At 43.2% G+C, this 18,783-nt stretch overlaps 6 protein-coding genes across 12 annotated transcripts in view; 4 read left to right on the top strand and 2 right to left on the bottom strand.

The window, feature by feature from the left end:
* Positions 1-77: 77 nt before the first annotated feature.
* On the top strand, positions 78-1,577 carry LOC105702095 (probable pseudouridine-5'-phosphatase). Of its 3 annotated transcripts, none has more exons than XM_023431906.1 (5): positions 200-292; positions 436-502; positions 617-835; positions 944-1,176; positions 1,302-1,577. In XM_023431906.1, the coding sequence occupies exons 2-5, from the start codon at positions 493-495 to the stop codon at positions 1,479-1,481; spliced, it is 642 nt and encodes a 213-aa protein (XP_023287674.1). In that variant the 5' UTR covers positions 200-292; positions 436-492; the 3' UTR covers positions 1,482-1,577. The 3 variants fall into 3 exon arrangements, with proteins under 3 accessions (XP_012284810.1, XP_023287674.1, XP_012284812.1); XM_012429389.1 differs by having other exon boundaries at positions 436-538; XM_012429387.2 differs by lacking the exon at positions 436-502 and having other exon boundaries at positions 78-292.
* A 62-nt stretch (positions 1,578-1,639) lies between these two features.
* LOC105702097 (NADH dehydrogenase [ubiquinone] 1 alpha subcomplex subunit 2) lies at positions 1,640-2,347 on the bottom strand. Its single transcript, XM_012429392.1, has 3 exons — positions 2,212-2,347; positions 1,984-2,090; positions 1,640-1,820 (listed from the first exon to the last, which is right to left on the bottom strand). The coding sequence occupies exons 1-3, from the start codon at positions 2,292-2,294 to the stop codon at positions 1,729-1,731; spliced, it is 282 nt and encodes a 93-aa protein (XP_012284815.1). The 5' UTR covers positions 2,295-2,347; the 3' UTR covers positions 1,640-1,728.
* Positions 2,348-2,631: 284 nt separating this feature from the next.
* On the top strand, positions 2,632-4,064 carry LOC105702094. Its single transcript, XM_012429386.1, has 5 exons — positions 2,632-2,871; positions 3,109-3,347; positions 3,423-3,584; positions 3,650-3,718; positions 3,791-4,064. Exons 1-5 carry the CDS (start codon positions 2,745-2,747, stop codon positions 3,962-3,964), a joined length of 771 nt encoding a protein of 256 aa, XP_012284809.1. The 5' UTR covers positions 2,632-2,744; the 3' UTR covers positions 3,965-4,064.
* A 61-nt stretch (positions 4,065-4,125) lies between these two features.
* On the bottom strand, positions 4,126-7,206 carry LOC105702093 (DCN1-like protein 1). Of its 2 annotated transcripts, none has more exons than XM_012429384.2 (5): positions 7,101-7,206; positions 6,505-6,718; positions 6,241-6,409; positions 5,928-6,141; positions 4,126-5,846 (listed from the first exon to the last, which is right to left on the bottom strand). In XM_012429384.2, exons 1-5 carry the CDS (start codon positions 7,101-7,103, stop codon positions 5,661-5,663), a joined length of 786 nt encoding a protein of 261 aa, XP_012284807.1. In that variant the 5' UTR covers positions 7,104-7,206; the 3' UTR covers positions 4,126-5,660. The 2 variants fall into 2 exon arrangements, with proteins under 2 accessions (XP_012284807.1, XP_012284808.1); XM_012429385.2 differs by having other exon boundaries at positions 6,505-6,583; positions 7,101-7,199.
* Positions 7,207-7,503: 297 nt separating this feature from the next.
* On the top strand, positions 7,504-12,801 carry LOC105702185 (exostosin-3). 4 transcript variants are annotated; one of them, XM_012429561.2, is made up of 12 exons: positions 7,504-7,664; positions 7,732-7,966; positions 8,052-8,183; positions 8,295-8,592; positions 8,682-9,523; positions 9,592-9,807; positions 9,881-10,091; positions 10,174-10,430; positions 10,499-10,626; positions 10,720-10,996; positions 11,100-11,204; positions 11,278-12,801. In XM_012429561.2, exons 2-12 carry the CDS (start codon positions 7,805-7,807, stop codon positions 11,380-11,382), a joined length of 2,733 nt encoding a protein of 910 aa, XP_012284984.1. In that variant the 5' UTR covers positions 7,504-7,664; positions 7,732-7,804; the 3' UTR covers positions 11,383-12,801. The 4 variants fall into 4 exon arrangements, with proteins under 4 accessions (XP_012284984.1, XP_023287673.1, XP_012284983.1 ...); XM_023431905.1 differs by having other exon boundaries at positions 8,292-8,592; XM_012429560.2 differs by having other exon boundaries at positions 7,742-7,966; positions 8,052-8,592.
* Positions 12,802-14,452: 1,651 nt separating this feature from the next.
* LOC105701945 (regulating synaptic membrane exocytosis protein 2) overlaps positions 14,453-18,783 on the top strand; it is a 37,661-nt gene continuing 33,330 nt past the window's right edge. The window contains exon 1 of the mRNA XM_012429105.2: positions 14,453-14,562. Within this exon, the coding sequence (XP_012284528.2) occupies positions 14,453-14,562 (110 nt within the window). The remainder of the gene's footprint in view (positions 14,563-18,783) is intronic.

Genomic DNA, 18,783 nt, shown 5'->3' with positions numbered 1-18,783 from the left:
AGATATAATCACACGCGATGGCCAATGACATTACTTCAAGCTGTAATGTGTCACTTCGTGCCTTGAGCCTTTGCTAGGATACCATAACCTTCATTCGTGACACGCGGTGACAAGATCTGCTTAAATTTGCGAATGGTCTGTTATAGTTTCTGACGCACCGCAACGCAAAAACTCTTAAGGTCGAGAAGTAATATTTTTCAAGGAAGTTGAAATATCTTAAAGAAAATCATGGCAACTCCTGATTACAAAAAAGTAACTCACTGCATTTTTGACATGGATGGGCTTATCTTGGGTAAGCAAGATTTTTTCAATCTAAGATGACGTGGAAATGACCATTACGTTCAGCTTGAGTTATCAAGGGCAATAATCTAAGTTTTATACAATGTGTACTTTGCTTCTATGTCTTGATTTCTACATGGAATAGCATTATTTCAGATCGAATCACGAGCTTAGATCTACCACTTTCATAACTTTCTAGATCCATTATGATGGATGAATACACGTGTGTATATGAATGTATCATTTATCGCTCATACTTGTATGTAATGTATTTAATTTACAAGGTCATAATGACAAAAGCATGCCTAAATCTCTGTACTGTGAATACTTCACACAGATACAGAGAAATTATACACGGAAGCCTTCAATAGCATTATTAGGCCATTTGGAAAAGAATTTACTTTGGAGCACAAAGCCATGACCATGGGATTAAAAATTCAAAACACGATATGCAGAATTATCGAACTCTTAGAGTTACCGATCACACCTCAAGACTTTACGGAGCAATTTAGCAGCATTGCAAATAAACTCTTTGCGGACTGTGACTTAATGCCAGGTAATTTAATTTTAAGAAATATTTTACGTCCAATTGTAGTTTATACGGTTATATGATCTTGGCAAAATATTTAATATAATTCGGTAAGTACTGCATTTTTTTACTTAGGTGCCGAGCGTCTTCTGCGGCATTTGAAGCAGAATAATGTATCCATTGCATTAGGCACAAGCTCCTCTGTAGACAGTTATAAAATCAAATCGAAGAAATGGAAACACATCTTTGATTTATTTGATCACAAAGTATTTGGGGGCAGTGATCCTGAAGTTGTTCAAGGAAAACCACATCCAGATATATTTTTAGTTGCTGCCAAACGGTTTTCGGACAACCCAGATCCGTCAATGGTTTGTTATTTACTAGATTAGTCGGATACATTTTTTATAAGAGTACACAAATGAATTAGACAATTTCTGAGTAATAAGAATAATCTCAGGGTATTGAAGACAACACGAGAATATTTTTTTTTCAGTGCCTTGTTTTTGAAGATGCTCCAAATGGGGTGGAAGCAGCGGTGAGAGCTGACATGCAAGTGGTTATGGTACCGGATCCAAATTTACCAAAATATTTAGCAGAAAAAGCTACGTTGGTTCTTAAAAGCTTAGAAGATTTTAAACCAGAACTATTCGGACTACCACCATACACAAAGTAACAGTACATATAGGAGAATTTTGTAAAATTTCACTTATGTAAATGATGGATTCGTAAATGTGACAGAGAATAAAGTAGCAACTGTAAAATTGTTAAACATATTTCACATTATATTTTAAATAAGCCGGCGGTCTGACTGCCGTAGACAAAACAGAGATATCCTTTTGAGAAACAGCATTTTATTGAAATACTTAAATTATTTCATAACTAAATAATTTATGATACAGGAGTATTGAACATCTTAAGGCTCAGGGTTGGCTAGATGCAAGTTGCTGTACCTGTCCCAAAATTTCCTCGGCATTTAAATTTGACAAAGAAACGCAACGCTCTTTTCCATAATCTGCAAAACGACGTTACAATTTATATCATTGTTCCAACGATTATAAAGGTAAGTTAATAGAATTTAGTGTACTCATTCCATTAATTATACCATGTTGTTAACATATATGTCCAAGTAATCATTGAAGTATATCTATTACATACTTGTGATGTAATAAACTTACCGTAACGCGCGTACAGCTTCGGTTCAATTAAAGAACATTCCCTAATTAACACTGGAAATCGTGGATTGCATTTCTTAAGTGGAACATAGTGCTGCTGGACAAAATCTCTGAAAATTATCTCAAAATACTACATCTGCACATAACCTATAAGTGAAATCTACTCAGGCAGAGGTATCGATTAAGAAATACCAGGAAATATGCAATTATTAATTTCTGTTATTACCTTACCTGACTCCTTGACTTGACTTTGAAGTCTGACATAGAAGTATTCTTAATTCCTTCAAGTGCGCCCCAAATTTCACCGATGCCATCTTGAGAAGCTTCTGCTAGATTCGCTTTGGTTACTACCAGCGTCATGCGAGTCATTAATTAAATTTTTTTCTTTTTCCCCGAACAATCTCAGTAAATGAACTTTTACATTTTTTTTTTAACAGGTTAGACATTTTTATCAATTAACAGATTCATAACGTACTTAGAAATGAAGAAATATATTCGAGTAGATGCAATTCCAGAATTGGCGCGAACATTGATCATTTTAAATTTAATCACGATTGGCTCTGCAGACATTCGACGTCGACACGAAATCCTCTGCCGATTGCAAACTTCACTCAATTTCGGCCTCCAAAAGAAATGAAGTCACGCTAATAATTCCTCGGTAAAAATGATTCTAAATTAACGAAATAAAAAATGCTCTTTCGGTAAAAAAAAAACGCAAAAGTAACGTAACGAACCCTTTGGGAAAAGGCTCCTGACGAAACGTTATGAATCAGCCTCCTCTCTTCGATCATCATTTTCCCTCTTTCGTCAAGGAGACATATAATAACCAAGTAGACGTTTATTGGTATAATCGGGATTTTTCGCAAAGTCGATATCCTCCGGGGCAAGAAGGTGAATACATTATTAAGTCCTTCCTACGTGCGTTTACAGTATCATCCTTGGAGTACTTGGGAACGATAATTTCTCTAATTTGGAATTCGGATGTTCATCGCCCTGTGCCCAGAATTACTAACATTTAAGCTTGTTTAATCAATCCCTGGATTTTCAACATGGCGACTTTGAAACATTTCTTTTTTAACTTGACGATGCTCGCCCATAGGTTTCATTAATTTTGGATTTCTCTTTCAGTCAGCGAGGCCTGCACTTTGATATGCTTGCTGGTGGCCCAAAGAGTAAGCCAAACGGGCTTATTGATATGGGACGTGGGAAGTCTTCATGGACTAAACATCATCATAGCGGAAGCGATTTGCGAGGGCAATGCCACTCATGCATGGATTTTGAGAAGAGGACTCATTCCACATCCATACCTGAACACTGCAGAAGCTTTAAAATACGGAGGCAGGAGTCTGAAGACCTTGAAAGAATGGGTAGAGAAATTAAGATCTACGGTTTCATCTTTATAATAGGTTTATGGTAATTAATGTAAAATAATCCGTGTATAGAAATTCCGCGTGTATTACGAAGACATAGCGGTAGGGTTATACCGCAATGTAAAGAGCTTCTTGCACGAGTGGTACGAGAATCCCAAGTCGGAGAACCTCTTTATGCTGCTCATCACCTGCGGGCGCACGATCCTCTTCATATTTCAAGAGCAAACTTACAAGGTCTGAAAATAATTAAATTGCTGTTTCATGCGGTGAGATTAATATGTTAACTTCCTTACGTTCAGATAACCCTCTTCGATTCTCACGGGCACAGCACCCTAGAAAATCCCCATCGGGGCTTGGTGATAGCTCAGGTGAGGTAACAGGAAAAATAATTAATGATTCGGCATTCTGCAACAAAAGGACGTATAACGATTATTTTGTAGACAACGGTAGATCATCTGGGGCAACTATGCGAGTGGTATGTAGAAGTTATCCTAAACGATTGTTATAACATGGAAGCGGACCAATACGAGCTGGCATTTCTGTATGATCATCGGGCTATCAGTTGTGGTTACAGTGATCCTCCTTGCGAATGTCGCCGATGCTGCAAAAATTGACTACGAGCAATTGATTATTACACTGTATAGTATTTTGATATATAAGGCACTGTCAATTGATCTTACGTGAATAAAATAACGGCAGGAATCTTTTTCTGAATGTACACGACGAAATTGATTAGGGCACAAACTGGTAAATAAGATACACGATGCTGCAATTATTTGTCACCGTTTTTTTCTTTTTTTTATTCGAACCAGCCAAGTGTATATGTAATATCATGACATCTTTTATTTACATAATATACAGCCTCTTCTAGAGTTCTTAAATGTCTATTTATAGTGCACGCAATTCTGAAGGTGTGAACTTTCGAAAAAATATCTGCCATTCTTAAAATCAAGTAGAAAGTATGCGCTGTTTAAATCTTTTGATAATGTCACATTTGAACCCGTACCTTAAGATAAATATATTGCCTAGGAATTACATTTTTCAACGATTTTCAATCAGCTTTTTTTATAATAAAATATAAAGAATTCTTCTTTAAATACTTCGTTTAGTGAACAGTGATGCTTTGTTTCGCAGCAGCATTTCACTATATTCTTGTTATACGTGTGAAACTACATTTTGTGTTTATCTAATAAAACGTATTGTAGGGGCGAAATATTTTCTTTCGTTAAGATACTTCATACTTCTTAAATATCTTCTTGTGAAAGTTTCGAATCATTTTCCTTAAACGATAAAAATTTGATAATCGGTTTTTCCCTAGACTCGATGACAGTTGTACATACAGTAAAATGTTTCTTATTTGCTTATCCTTTTCTTGTCATCAACCGATAAGTCATGTATGGTACATCATTTTTCATTAACCACTAATCGCAACACGATACAATTGAATAGGCAAAACAGAACACTTATAAGAGTTTGATAATAAAGTGTATACATGTTAGAATCTATAACGACCAGAAATAAAACTCGAAAGATATATTTGTAAAAAAACTTAATTTATTTTACCTATGGTCTCTAACTTCTGGGAATTACAATATAAATACGAATATTCTATAATGTATAAGTGAAAACAAACCTTTCTCTTTCGCCGTTGTCACTCTCCAGACAATAAAAAATGACGAAATAAGGTGCTCATCATAATTGTAATTAAAACAATGAGCTTTCTTTTTCTTTCATTTGTTTGTATTTTACAAGTGTAATATTTTAGTGCTCATTTTTTCAGTAACGATTTCCAACAAAATAATCTCTAGCAGTTACTATCTACAGAAACGTTTATATTAATTTTATGTAGAAATTTTCTTCTCACCGTTTGAACAATCCGAAATTATGGGAAATGTGATTTACGTCCTCTCTCCGCCTTTAACAATGTTCTCAGTACACCTATGGTTACGGAGCAACGTTTTTAGATTCAGGTTGTTTTCCCAGAAAACTCCTTTATACGCAACGAATTATTGTGCTACTTCAAAATAAAATATAGTAGTTTATTAAATAAAACTCATATTTATGCCGTCATCTGTCAGTACTTAAGTGGCGAAACTTCCTTTTAAGCAAATCAACGGTATCGTATGTAAAATTTGTTGGTTGTCTTTAGCGAGCAATAACAATTTGCTAATAACTAAAGAGTCGTTGCGTACAAAGTGACACGTCACAGCTCCTACTAAACCAAATTAAACATTGGCTTTAGAAGGAAAATCACTCGCAGAGTATTTGCGATCTTGCAACGTGAATAAATAATATTCTCATGAGGGGAAATTACGATCGGTTAAAGGTACGTTGGAGAGATTGGCGAACCTGTGGTTGAGCCCATTCCACAAAATCATCGATTAGTACAGGCCATGCGCCCTCTTCATCGTAGTTACTCATTTCAGGATTTATCATCAAAGCAAAATCTAGGAGCAAATTCCACGTGTCTTTTGGAATTGATCTTTTGTGATGCTCCTAGAAATATTAATCATTGGAGCAAAATGGCTTTCGTTAAACACATTTATTTTTTAACCGTTTACAGTGAATTCAGCCTACCTGGAGAAACTGACACCATAATTGTAAAAATTTGAATTTATCATCTAGTACAATATTCCAATAAGCGATTGCCATGTCAAGTTCTAATCCTTTTTGTCCAGGATTTTTTGCATAATTGAACGTAAAGTGATAAAAATCTTTAAATTTTTGAGGGTCTCTCAGTTCACCCTCTAGACTATTTAATCGTGCTTTTAATTTGTCTATACTATCCACTCTGTAAAATTAATTCCACCATATTTTTATGCAATTGCAATATAGTTTTTAACAAGACTATCAAATTAATAATAATGAGTAAAAAGTGAAAACCACTCACCCCAAGTCTACCATGCCAGTCATGAACTCGTCTTTTGTGAATTCACACTGTGTTTCTGCTCGGAATTTCCATGCTATTATTAACACTAACTTGCTCTCGGGACTTAAGCCTAAATCATCTAAAAATTTCATGATACCATCTGCCATAATTTTGTCTGGTTCATTTGGATCTGTCGAATGAATCGATTGCGAGATGTTGCATTTATTATAGAATGGACCAATGTGAAATTAGTTCCACATGTAGAATCGATCATTAGGTTATTACCTTGATATCGGCTAAAGAGGACTTCTAATTTTTTTTTATCGACCGAGCTCTTCGGTTCCTTGTAATACGCTTCAGGATTCTGAAAGTAATTATCACTGGCTAAGTCCAATTTCCAGTCATTTTGTGTTAGGCAATATATCGCCGTCTGTTCTCCAGTTTGAGTGAAGGTGATAAATTTCTTTACTTTGTCTCGTTGTGAGAACTTCAGTTTATGCTGTTGAAAGAAAACATTTATTGGTCATTCCATTAAATGTACTAATTTTAATCAGAACATTTAGAAGGTTCCTCTGTGTACTGCTGCAGCTAGTTGTCATAAACGATAAATGTACTTTTTCTGAAAAAAATTCAAGGATGTTTTCATGGTTTCGGAAGGTACATGTTTTTTTAATAGATTGTGGCATTTATTAATTCTGAAAATATTGTATGAATTTCACGTGTGAGAATAGGGAAAATCACTAGTATATCAAAACAAATAGGTTATTTGGTGGCTCCCAAAGAAGGATTTCTTGAGTGCACGATCACAGAAACAGCTGATTAATCCGTCGTCCCGTATACTCGCATTGCGAGCTCGATTACGAAAATTTAAGGAAGCTTACCATTTTAATTAATTTTAGGCCCCCGAAAGCCAAAATATTATTCCCCTCGCACTACACTTGACATGAATATGCGCATGTTCCATGCAGTTCCGTGTGGGACTTGAGAAAATGCAAATACATCGGAAAATACCAAATGAAGAATGCCGCTAAATGTTGCCAACATTCAAAGTAGCCTTTGACTTTCCATTGCAGCGCGATATTCGAAAATGAGATGAACAGTGTACGTATTTGTAAATATAAAATATCACCTCTCCGTTTGCTCTTTCGAAAGTTCATTTATTTACTAAATCTTTGTCAGAGTTTGTGGCATTTGTCAGCTGTATCTGCATGAGCCATTATTTTAACATAAAAGTTGTATGTAGAAATTCAAATTTCCCCCTGTGTCAGTTAACTCAAAATGGCGATTGGTACACTTTTCAGAACGCCAGAGCTTATATCTCTGTTGTGTGAAACTTTAATTTATTTTTCCACAATGAGGTGATGATACTGATTTTAGGATTAACAATGTAATCTACCGAATGAAACCCGTCGTTATGAGACATCACTGAAACTGTTCGAATGAAGGTAGTGATGGTCCTACCCTGTTTACGGTCTTGTGTATGCCCACAGTTATTATTAACCTTTATATCAGTTTCCCTCAGATTAGCTGCCAGGTATAATTCTTTCCATTCAACCGAAAAGCATGTGAACTATAATACCTCATCATGGTGGGCACTGCATTTGAAAGTAATTCATTGTACCATCATATTGGAAATGGTCGAGAAGTCTGGCATTGGGCAGCGCACGTTAAGTTATCAAGAATAATTATACTCATGACTGCAGTTTTATTTATTGTACCACTATTCACGCATTACTATTTGTCTAAGGTACGTTTTTATTATTTTGAGCACAAGTGAAATTTTTATGTCAAAGAATTTTTATAAAATATATTTGATTCTATCATTGCAATAGGTTGAAACAGATTCTTCAAATTTGGATAATCGCCATACCCATTCAAAATTGGAAGCATTTGAAGATTTTACATCTATGAAGGCAGCAGATCTGAAGTCTCGAATAGAAGAAATGCTACGAATTAAAGTATCGGTGAGCAATGAACTCCGAGATCTTGAGGCAAAACGCCAGAGATTACAGACGGAAGTATCCAGTTTTACGCAAAGAATTGACGAGTTAAAACTGGAACTATTGCACCAGCAGACGGAGTTAGATCGGCTGAAAATAAGTATTGTCCAGGCACAAGCTGCTCAAAAAGAAGCCGTCGAACGTAATACACCTGAATTAGCTCCTCCCAAAAGGATATTAATTAATTCAGTTCCGGTCGTGCCTTCCATATCTGATCCTCGTCCGTGCAGGATGTTTAATTGCTTCGATCACAGTCGCTGTGCACTTACGAGTGGCTTTCCAGTTTACCTTTATGATCCTGATCAATTTTCTGTGGTTAATCTAGGGTGGGATGTTGATGGATTTTTAAAAACAACAATAAAACAAACATTAGGTGCGTATTTTTTAGAATTTGCATATAAACTTGTAACAGTGACATATTTTTTGTACAATTCGCCCTATTACCGATGGGAATGATTTCAGGCTATAATCCACATATAACTACAAACCCAGCTGAAGCGTGTATTTACATAGTTTTAATTGGAGAAGCTCTTTCCATTCAAAGACGACGGTTTCCAAAGTCTTTAAAGCCAATCGATAATAAAAAACTTCAGTCTCTCCCGTATTGGGGTGGTGATGGCAGAAACCATATTTTATTAAATTTGGCACGCAGGGATCTGTCAGTTGATTTAGGAAATATATTTGATGGTACAGATACTGGAAGAGCGATGCTAGTTCAATCAACATTTTTTAGAAACCAATTTCGGGAAGGATTTGATTTAATTGTGCCTCCCATACTGGGACCACCTGGAGGTGACGTGTGGCAAGAATGTGCTCAAATGCTTCCTGCTAGAAGAAAATATTTATTATCATTTCAAGGCGAAATGAAGCCAGCAAAGAGTCCTTCCACGCCTCATGAAATTGATGATGCAGAGGTGGATCTAGAGAAATTAGCAGTGGACGAAAATAATTTGGATAGTTTTATTATTCAGCACTTGAAGGATATGAGTTCTGGAAATATTTTGGATAAATTTTTTATTCAGTTTGAATGTATACCTGCCTCGGAAGAAAGGAAGACGGTTGAATTGCCGGATTGGTCGCTCTGTGGCATTGATTCTTCGAGAAAAGCAATCTTGAAAGACTCAACGTTTGTTCTTATTCTTGCTCCAAGTAATGTCACTTTTTTAACAACCTCGTCCATGCAAGCGAGATTGTACGAAGCACTGAGAGCAGGAGCGATACCAGTAATTCTAGGTGGTGATCAAATTTTGCTTAGTTTTAATGAAGTTATCGCTTGGAGAAGAGCAGTCATATTTTTGCCTAAGGTACTGTCCTTTTGCCCTAAATTTTCTATATCGTCAATTTTTTATTGGATACATATTCTCTTCATTAGGCCAGAGTAACTGAGATGCATTTCTTACTGCGTGCCGTGCCAGACAATGATCTACTATCGATGCGTAGGCAGGGACGATTAATTTGGGAGCGTTATTTGAGTACTGCTCAAGGTATCGTTGACACAATCATTGCTTCGGTAAGGGACAGACTTGGAATACCTCCTTTACCAGCACCTCAAACTCCCAGTCCAAGTGTATTCAATGAAAGCTTTATTGTGAGTACTTTTTGAAACGTATGTAATTAAATGTGAATCAAATGCATATGAAATAATATTTATATTGCTTCAGCCTTTGAAAACGGACACTATCATTGCTGAACCGGATGGAGAGGAGAGTTTAGGGCCACTGGAACCTCCGTACTCCTCACCCTCTTTCCGAAGAAATTACACCACTATGTTGGTACATGGTCACCAGATTTGGAACGATTGGATGGATCCATTCAATTTATATCCTCAACTCCCTTTTGATACAGTTTTACCTAGTGATGCAAAATTTCTTGGTAAGTCGAGGAATATCGTTAATATAATGAAGATGTACCAAGTTGTCAGGAGTATTAAAATATGAATAATTTAAAATGATAGGCTCTGAAGTTGGATTTCGACCAATTGGTCGAGGAGCTGGAGGTGCAGGCAAAGAATTCAGTGAATCTTTAGGAGGAAACTACCCACGAGAACAATTTACGATTGTTATGTTAACGTATGAAAGAGAACAGGTTCTCATACATTCGTTGGCTCGCCTTTATGGTTTACCATATTTAAATAAAGTTCTAGTTGTGTGGAACAGTCCTAGACCACCTATGGAAGATCTTAGATGGCCTGACATTGGTGTTCCGATACAAGTATATTTTAATCACATTTCTATAATATTTAGGTATAATGGTCTATTATACTGACTTTACAATTTCAGATTATAAAAGCTCCAAGAAACAGTTTAAACAACAGATTTCTGCCATTCGATGCCATTGAGACAGAGGCTGTACTTTCTGTCGATGATGATGCTCACTTGAGACACGATGAAATAATGTTCGGTTTCAGGTATGAGAATACATAATTTATATTTGTACGATTCTAACTTTACAAATAATTTGAGCAATCTGCAACCATGTTCGATTTTAATTCTTAATTCAGAGTATGGAGGGAACACCGAGATCGTGTGGTAGGATTTCCTGGCCGTTTCCACGCTTGGGATCAGAATTATCATAACGCATGGAATTACAATTCGAATTATTCATGTGAGCTGTCCATGGTGTTAACGGGTGCAGCTTTTATACATAAACATTACACGTATTTATATTCGCATTGGTTACCACAAGCCATAAGGGACAAAGTTGACGAGTACATGAATTGCGAGGACATTGCCATGAATTTCTTAATATCTCATCTGACTAGAAAACCACCTGTGAAGGTAAAATTGTTAAATATTATTTTTATATATGTACACGTTATATCGTAAAAATGAAACGTCAGTTGAGATCGTGGAATATTTAAGACATTTCCCTTATTTGTAGGTGACATCACGATGGACGTTTCGATGTCCCGGATGTCCGGTATCGTTATCAGAAGATGATACTCATTTTCAAGAGCGGCACAAGTGTATCAACTTTTTCTCTCAGGTATTTGTTTTAATTATTTTATTTGTTTCGCTTCAATATTTTATCATATTAAATGAATTTTTGTGTGCATTAGGTGTTTGGGTACATGCCTCTTTTGAATACCCAGTACCGAGCGGATTCGATTTTATTTAAAACGAGAATACCACACGACAAACAGAAGTGTTTCAAATTTATATGAAGATATTAGTTGACGCTGCCGCTTATGTGGTCGGTGAGCACATTTACACATTTTTGGACATTTGGTATCTTCATCCAAATGAGGTTCTTCACATTCACACGTACTCATTTTCATTAACAACATTTTATAACTGATCACCGAAGCCTAAATGTTTACATAACGACTGTATGTATTGACAAATGAAAGACTGTTTTATTTAAACACGAAATGTGGACACATGTGAAGTGTCGTATATTTACTTGTGTAAGTATATTAGCGTTGGATGTGAAAAGTTACTCCGAATTACTTTGTAAATGACAACATTATTGTATTTATATTCATTCACGTTGACAGGTTTTAAAGAAAGGTGTTCAGTTTCGATTCGTAGTAACTGCTTACAGAGTGCCAAATTTATACGATTACTTTTTATCTTCATACTCCTTTGCTTCGATTGAAAAGTTTCATGGAAGAAATTTTTCCGGTAGACATTGCTAATTTATAATCTAGGTGAAAATTAACGATTGTATATATTTAAATCGTAAGTCATTTAAGTATCTTGCGTACTGTTTGCCAGATTTCCACTTAAAATTTTCGATTAAATTAAGTAGAACGTATCTGTACTCTTTAATGTCAGACTCGAAAGTCTAACCGATATTTGAAGTGGAGATCGTGCGAGTAACGTGTACAGAATTTTTAGATTTGTTCAGGATCGCGGGCAAAAGTGAATTTCTTTGATGTAAAATTCCTTTGCGATCTGCCAACGACCAGGCGTCGCTACGAGAAATGTCAGGTATTTTATGAGTCAACTTTTGGAGCACAGCAATGTGTAATTGTTTGCTTCTTTCACGTTTTGATATGTACATCTCACGTAGGCTGTTACAGATATATTTACTTCGCGTACCTGCTTATGTGAACTATGTTACGATCGTGGAGTGTCAGTGCACGGTTAGCAATTCTATATGTAAACGTAACATTTTTTGATCGAGTGTCATTTAATCAGATAAAATTCTTCGTCAATGACTGGTTCAAACGGAGTCGCTAACAAATGCACTTTCGAAACATTCCCCGTTTACTTTCCGTTAAATATATTTAATTGACACATATACGGAGGAACATTTGAATGTACGAAGTAAATCTTCAAGACGTATATATCGAAGCACGCATTGTATATATTTTAATGTCGTACCGAAGGAATCAATCGCTTACCATTTCTTCATTGACTACGGAATAATAATACCGTTAAGAAGTGGTAGAATACTTAGAGTAAATAGTACTTTCGGAGTACGTGTAATAAGTAACTAGTGGACCCACTGACTAAAGCCGACGGTCTCTTCGGTCGGCTGTAAACGCTGAAAGGAAACCTACTCCATTTTGACGTTGTATTTACTCGTGGATTTTCAACAGTGCTAATTTGTAAATAAATTTCTACCCCGTACAGAAGACAAGGAGATCTCGTTACTAATCTCGTCGTCGAAGGATATCACCGTCGAGGGAATAGAGCACGTAATCTTTGGCTTTCGATCCATCTCATCGAGGGATATGAAAATGATCTGCCAACCACCATTGGCGGGAACGGTAACCCTTGCCAGCCTATTTGGTGTACCCGTTTTTACGAGGCGCCAGATTGATGGCACCTGGACCGAAGCCAGAAACGCGATAGACGCGTTCCTTCGTAATCGATGCAATCCATAAAACCCGACTTTTTGCGTTATCAACGAGTGCAACGGGGGAGAGAGAGAGAGAGAAGAGTTTGATATTCGAAGTCGACGTGGGGTCAGCGAATGGTCGTATCTACTTAAACTCGAGTAATTCCCATTCGAGCGATTCGCTGTCGATCGTTTCCGATTCGAAGGTTGCGGCTTAACGGCACCCTTGCCGGGTGTTTCAAAGGTTCTCCGGTAGCATCGGTTTCGAGAGGAGAGCATCCGAAACGTGAAAGTAAATGCCGCCGAGTTTCGCGCAGCGTCCGATTGTTACTTAATCACTCCGCAAAGATGTCGCCACCGTGTCGCGATCGCCCCCGTCGTGTAATACGCGCGCTCTGAAAATGCCGAACACCGGGCATTTCTCCAAAGGAGTCTAAATTAGAAACGAGTAAAGTAACCGGCACGATGGCCGGTAAATAGTGCTAGATCGTCATCCGTATGTAAATTCCCTCACGGGCTTCGCCCCGGGGATTCGAAATTGCCGCCCCGGGGGGCGTTCGCCCCACGTCTCGGGCGCGCGCACGGGGCGGCGCGATTGGCCGATCTCCCGATCAATACTCTTCCTCTGGTGACGCTCGCGGCGGCGGGCGTCCCCATTGGCCGCGGTCTCCGCCGCATCCCATTATTTATTAAGACCGCACGGGCGGCCGATTTTCGTCTTTCCGCGACTTTCCGCCCCTAAAGCCACGTCCGCCGGAGCCTCGTCCCAGCTCGCGCGTCGTCCCCGCTCGGCCGCGACGCGCCCCCGCGCCCCCGCGAGCCGCGGTGCATCCGTCGAGGGTTCGGCGGGACTCGGTGCGACTCGGCCCCCAGGAGGATCCTGGCGTCGGGCCCGACGCCGCCGTCTCGGCCGTCTTGGCCGTGAGAGAGAGAGAGAGGGAGGCGGCCGGAGGGCGCGCGCTCGGCGGACGCGGGCAGACGCGGGCGGACGCGGGCGCGAGGAGGGTGGCCCCGGCGTCGCGCGCGCGTCGCATCGCAGCCGGGGCGGGGAGGAGGGAAGGTCGGAGAACATGGTGGCGCCGGCGAAGGCCTCGCGGTGTCGCTGGTCGCGCGAGTTCGCCTTCCACGAGGAGCGGAGAGAGTGACCGGCGGCGGTCGCAGCGGTCTCCGGTCGAGCGACGGTCGAGCGACGGTCGGGCGCCGACCGAGCGGAGAGTCGAGGGGCGGCGCGGGCGGTCGATGCACCCTCCGCGCCTCCGGGAGGCCGCGAGCTTAGGCGGAGGAGTCCCGCCCGGGAGCATGCCGGGACGGCGGCCACCCCGGCTCGGGCCGCGACGATGACCCGCCGGCTTTCCCCGGGCAGGAGCAGACGGGGCGCCGGATGACTCCGACCCGGAGACGCAGCCCCCGAGTAGTGGCCGTAGTAGACGCCGACCTCCGGAGCCATGGCCGACCTCCCCGACATGTCGCACCTCACCCCGGAGGAGAGGCGCATCATCGAGGGTGTCATGATGCGCCAGAAGCAGGAGGAGGAGCGGGAGAACGAGATCATGAGGTGAGTGTCTTCCGACTCCTCGCCGAGAGCCGGTCGGCCATTGCCAGCGGAGAAGCCCTCCACCCGGTCGATTCGGGACTCGTGGCCCGACTCGTGGCCCGGCCAAGGTTCTCCCTTGATTTCATACGGTAGATAATGCGATTCGGTAATAAGTGACTCGGATTTTAAATTGTGATAGTGTTTCGGTGCTTTCCAGCTGATTTCTAAATCATTCCGGGCGTTAAAATCCATTTCCTTAGTGAACACCCCCTCGTCTCGAGACCAAGGGAGTCCCAGGAGTGGACGGCGGCCCTCCCCGAGCCCGTGACTATTCGGGGCTCCGCTCCCCGTGAACGACGTCCGACGTTCCGGGCACCGGGGAGAAGTCGGGCACTTCGGCGGATCGCTGGCCCTCTCGGTTTTGCCTCGTTTCACCCTCGACGGGACACTGCACCCTTCCTCGTTGGCGAGGCTCATTGACGTCGGAGGTATCGATCGCCCGGGGAAACGACGGCGAGTCGAACGGCGGTACCGTGTAATTCGTAAAACCGCGGAAGAGCCGTTGAACGAGACCCTCGGGGCAGATCCGAGGGGTCCGGGAGGGATCGTCGTCGTTTTCGCACCCGGTGGAAACGGCGGAACGGCCCGTACCCCCGGAAGGGCTCCTAAAAAAATAGCCGACGATTTTTACCCCGAGTTGCCGGATATCAAGCCACGCCTTTGCCCCGCGGTGGAGTGCACTTTATTAGGCGAGAGGTGAAAACACCCCCGCGGCCTCTTTCGCGCTCGCGAGGGCGCCGTCCCTCCGGAAATTCTTGCCGCGAGGTCGCGAGATCCGCCGAGTCGGCCTCCACTTCGCGGAAAGGGGTTCCCTTTCCCGGGAAACCGGGAAATAATCCCGCGGTGGAGGGCCCCCCGCGTGGCACAAAAACCTCCCGCCGTTTACTTAATTTGGCGAGCTGGTTTTTAGGCTTAGATATACCTCCCCCGATTTTTCTTTTTATCCTCCCATTCTGTGGGAGAAAGTCACGATCGTCACCGCGTCGGGATTGCCGCGAGTGACGGTCGGCGGGGAAGAATACGCGGATGAGAAATGCCACCCGGGGGCTTTCGGTCTCTTTCTCCTTTTCTTTTTCTTTTTTTTTTCCCTCCGGAACGGGGAATCACGCTTTCTCGCCCTCTATTGGGATCGGCGGTACTCCGGAATGGGATTGGGATTAATAAATCCCATCCTGGCGCGACAGCGAGCACGTTGCTGGAATATCGTCACGTCGCCCGGAGATATTGGGGCTGCCGCCTTTCCCGGGCTAGGAACTTCCTCGCGGAAACGTTTCCGGCCCTGGGGAACATGCGCGGTGACGATTCCTCGGAGGAATTACATAGAATTTAATACGAACTCGCTCAGGTCTTTTTTGTATCGGGGAAACCGGAGGGACGAATTTCCGAGTGGAGGAGGAAACGCCTGGGCCGATTCCGGACTCGGTCCCGTCGAGAGGCGCGTTTCCGCGACGGCTCGATAAATCGCCCTCGAGGTGCCCCGAGGATTACTCGCACCAAGTAAATCCGAGCGTTGCTCTGCCAGGACTTAGCCCGGCGCGTCGATTAAACGGTCGTTGCCTCGATTTCGTCCAGGTTGAGTCCTCCTCGAGGATAAAGGGAGACTAATTTTCCTGCCAGGAAATTCCTGCTGAACGGGGCATCCGGGAAATATTCATGAACCCTCGAGATCTTCTTTCTTTTTCCACCCTCCGGCAAGGGGATTACTCGGCGCGGGACTCGCGATCCCATTTCTTGGCTTATCAATTATCGTTGCATCCGGTGCAATGGTCTCTCTTATTTTTTTATTTATTTTTTTTTTTTCGGTGATAAGGGACGTTTCGCGCGAGGGGGTCGTCCGGGGTCGGTTTACAGCCGGCCCCGTTGTCCTTGGGTGTGCCTTCCGCGTTCGGCGCCGAGCTTAAGGACTTGTCAGGGTGCCAACAACCCCTGGTGGTTCCTCGGGGTGCCCGCTCGCGAACGACCCGGAAAAGCTGCAGCGTGCCAAGGGTGTTCCAGGCTTTCGTCCCGGACCCGTCCTAACCCATTTGTCCTGGGCCCTGCCCCACCTCCTCGGTCCTCCTTTCCTCCCTCTACCCTCTCGTCCTCTTCTCTCCTCCCGGGAGATGCGTCGCCTCGGTTTCGATCCCTACCCTCTGACCGGCTCCGGTTCCCTTTTCCCGATTTTCTCGTCTAACCTCCCATGAAATAGAAAATTGCCCGAGCACCCGGGGAAATCCTCGATTTCGGGATCGGGTCTAGGAAGAGCCGCGATAGTCGGTATCGCGGAATCGAGGGTGCTCCGTCAACATCGCCGCCCTGTTTGCAGTCGAGATGTGCAACGCCCCACCGGCGAGAATTGATTCCCGGAGTAATTCCATTCCAGAGACCCGGGGCTGATCGCCGGTCGACTCGTGTTGACTCTAAATGTCCAGGGATCCGATTCTCGAGTTCGTGCGATCAACTTTCCCCCGCGAAATTTCCAGTTCCGCGTACAACTATCAAATGTTGACCAATGTCGCGACCCCCCAACCGTGCGAAAAATTTTCTGCTAATTTATTCCTGTGAAAAAAAAAAGATTCTCGAGTTCGTGCGATCAACTTTCCCCCGCGAAATTCCCAGTTCCGCGTACAACTATCAAATGTTGACCAATGTCGCGACCCCCCAACCGTGCAAAAAATTTTCTGCTAATTTATTCCCGTGTGAAAAAAAAATTTGTGCTCGCTACGAAGTCAACATTGGTCAACATTTGGATGTCGTATGCGAAACTCTCAATTTTGCCCGTCAATGTTAATCGTGCATGAAGAATTGCAATGGATGAAATTTTCAACTCGAGGGAGGACGGTGTTTCTTCCTCCCCTTTTCGAGGTTTTTCCTCCCCTTGTCGGAATCGGCGGTTCTACGTCTCGCGATCGCGAGGTCCAATTTTCCGGGCCTGTCCACTTTCGAATATCGGCCCGCCAGTTTTCCAGGTTGTCGGCGGCCGGTCGACACATTTCCATCATGTAAATGCCGCCCTCGTCCCCTTTTCCTCTGACCGTAGTCGAGACTCGACCGTGTAGGACAGGATGCCAAGAGGGTTCCTGGCTTCCCTCTTGTCGGACCGATCGGGGGATGCTGGGCAGACTCTCTTCCCATCTTGCCGACGGGAATGCAAATCCCGTGCACGCCTATTTTGGGTTCGGAAGTTGCGCCGAGGTTCCCACGTTTATCCGGTCTCTTTCTTTCCTCGTGATTTTTTTTTTCTTCTTCAGTTTCTCGACGATCATCCCCTCGAAGCTGGACGAGGAGGTGCGATCGCGTCCGTTTGCCCCTAGGAGAATTTTTTGGCACTCCCCGGATCGGTCCTGCGGAACGAGAAGCGGTTTATGCGCGTATATTAAATCCTCTCGCAATAATCCCCGGTTGATACTCTGTACGGGCGGAATACGTATACGGCCCGCGACCTCCCTCTGTAAACTCGCGCCGGGGGTAAATGTCTTCGGGCAAAAGAATCAATTTATCCCGATTGAGGGATGTTTTTCAATTCGCTTTCCGTCGGACCGTCCGCGCGGCGGCTAATTGGATGGCTTCGCTTTTTGCTTTTGTCGGGAGACAATGGGGCGCGCGCCGAACGGGATCGGGGGAGGGGATCCTTTATCCGGGGTGAAAATAAAATATAACAATAACTGGCCGAGGGAGAGAGAACTCCGACGTGTCCTCCGCTGCATACATCAACGCCTGGCCGAATTATTTATCGCAAAGTGCTCTCGCGTTGGCGGTTCTGGGGAGTTCGAGGGGGGTCCCTCTCGCGATCGGTCCCCTCTGGACCGCGGGGGGTCTCCCGACGACCGATACGGGATTTCTTGGCTCCGGCTCGGTTTCTCGGTTCCTGGCGCGAGAACGGGAACGAGGTCTCGGGACGTTGGCACGGATCGCGGGATAGATCGGCTTTTCGGGGAGATTTACGAGGGCGGCGGAACGTTAAGACGGCGGAGCCGGAAACTCCGAGCCCCGGAAGAGTTGCGTCCTGGTCAGCTGCACTTTAACTCCGACCTGGGCGAGACCGGGTCGAGTCGTCCCCCTGGAACGGGATTTTCTCCCCGAAAATAGGGGAAATCCTGTCCACGATGCAAAGGGAGCCACCGATCCCGACGTCGCGACGCCCCGATGTCCTCGGAGATATCCGGGGCCTGCCTCCTCGCGTTAACCTAAAAAGTCCGAGCT

The sequence above is a fragment of the Orussus abietinus genome, unplaced genomic scaffold (assembly GCF_000612105.2).
Source record: "Orussus abietinus isolate OABI.00-Male unplaced genomic scaffold, Oabi_2.0 scaffold46, whole genome shotgun sequence".
NCBI lineage: Eukaryota > Metazoa > Arthropoda > Insecta > Hymenoptera > Orussidae > Orussus > Orussus abietinus.
The sequence above is the reverse complement of the archived record's forward strand: the minus strand, read 5'-3'. Positions and strand labels throughout refer to the sequence as shown.

What these genes read in the sequence shown, in the direction of transcription:
- LOC105702095 (XM_012429387.2), top strand. Translation starts at nt 229, where the DNA reads ATGGCAACTCCTGATTACAAAAAAGTAACTCACTGCATTTTTGACATG. An exon ending in CATGGATGGGCTTATCTTGG is followed by an intron (nt 293 to 616) that starts GTAAGCAAGATT and finishes TACTTCACACAG; the next exon opens with ATACAGAGAAATTATACACG. An exon ending in GGACTGTGACTTAATGCCAG is followed by an intron (nt 836 to 943) that starts GTAATTTAATTT and finishes TTTTTTACTTAG; the next exon opens with GTGCCGAGCGTCTTCTGCGG.
- LOC105702097 (XM_012429392.1), bottom strand. Translation starts at nt 2,294, where the DNA reads ATGGCATCGGTGAAATTTGGGGCGCACTTGAAGGAATTAAGAATACTT. An exon ending in AAGTCAAGTCAAGGAGTCAG is followed by an intron (nt 2,091 to 2,211) that starts GTAAGGTAATAA and finishes GATAATTTTCAG; the next exon opens with AGATTTTGTCCAGCAGCACT. An exon ending in GAAGCTGTACGCGCGTTACG is followed by an intron (nt 1,821 to 1,983) that starts GTAAGTTTATTA and finishes GTCGTTTTGCAG; the next exon opens with ATTATGGAAAAGAGCGTTGC.
- LOC105702094 (XM_012429386.1), top strand. Translation starts at nt 2,745, where the DNA reads ATGAATCAGCCTCCTCTCTTCGATCATCATTTTCCCTCTTTCGTCAAG. An exon ending in ATATCCTCCGGGGCAAGAAG is followed by an intron (nt 2,872 to 3,108) that starts GTGAATACATTA and finishes TTTCTCTTTCAG; the next exon opens with TCAGCGAGGCCTGCACTTTG. An exon ending in TGAAGACCTTGAAAGAATGG is followed by an intron (nt 3,348 to 3,422) that starts GTAGAGAAATTA and finishes ATCCGTGTATAG; the next exon opens with AAATTCCGCGTGTATTACGA.
- LOC105702093 (XM_012429384.2), bottom strand. An exon ending in CCTCTTTAGCCGATATCAAG is followed by an intron (nt 6,410 to 6,504) that starts GTAATAACCTAA and finishes TTCATTCGACAG; the next exon opens with ATCCAAATGAACCAGACAAA. An exon ending in ACTGGCATGGTAGACTTGGG is followed by an intron (nt 6,142 to 6,240) that starts GTGAGTGGTTTT and finishes TTAATTTTACAG; the next exon opens with AGTGGATAGTATAGACAAAT.
- LOC105702185 (XM_012429560.2), top strand. Translation starts at nt 7,805, where the DNA reads ATGGTGGGCACTGCATTTGAAAGTAATTCATTGTACCATCATATTGGA. An exon ending in CGCATTACTATTTGTCTAAG is followed by an intron (nt 7,967 to 8,051) that starts GTACGTTTTTAT and finishes TCATTGCAATAG; the next exon opens with GTTGAAACAGATTCTTCAAA. An exon ending in GAAATAATGTTCGGTTTCAG is followed by an intron (nt 10,627 to 10,719) that starts GTATGAGAATAC and finishes TTCTTAATTCAG; the next exon opens with AGTATGGAGGGAACACCGAG.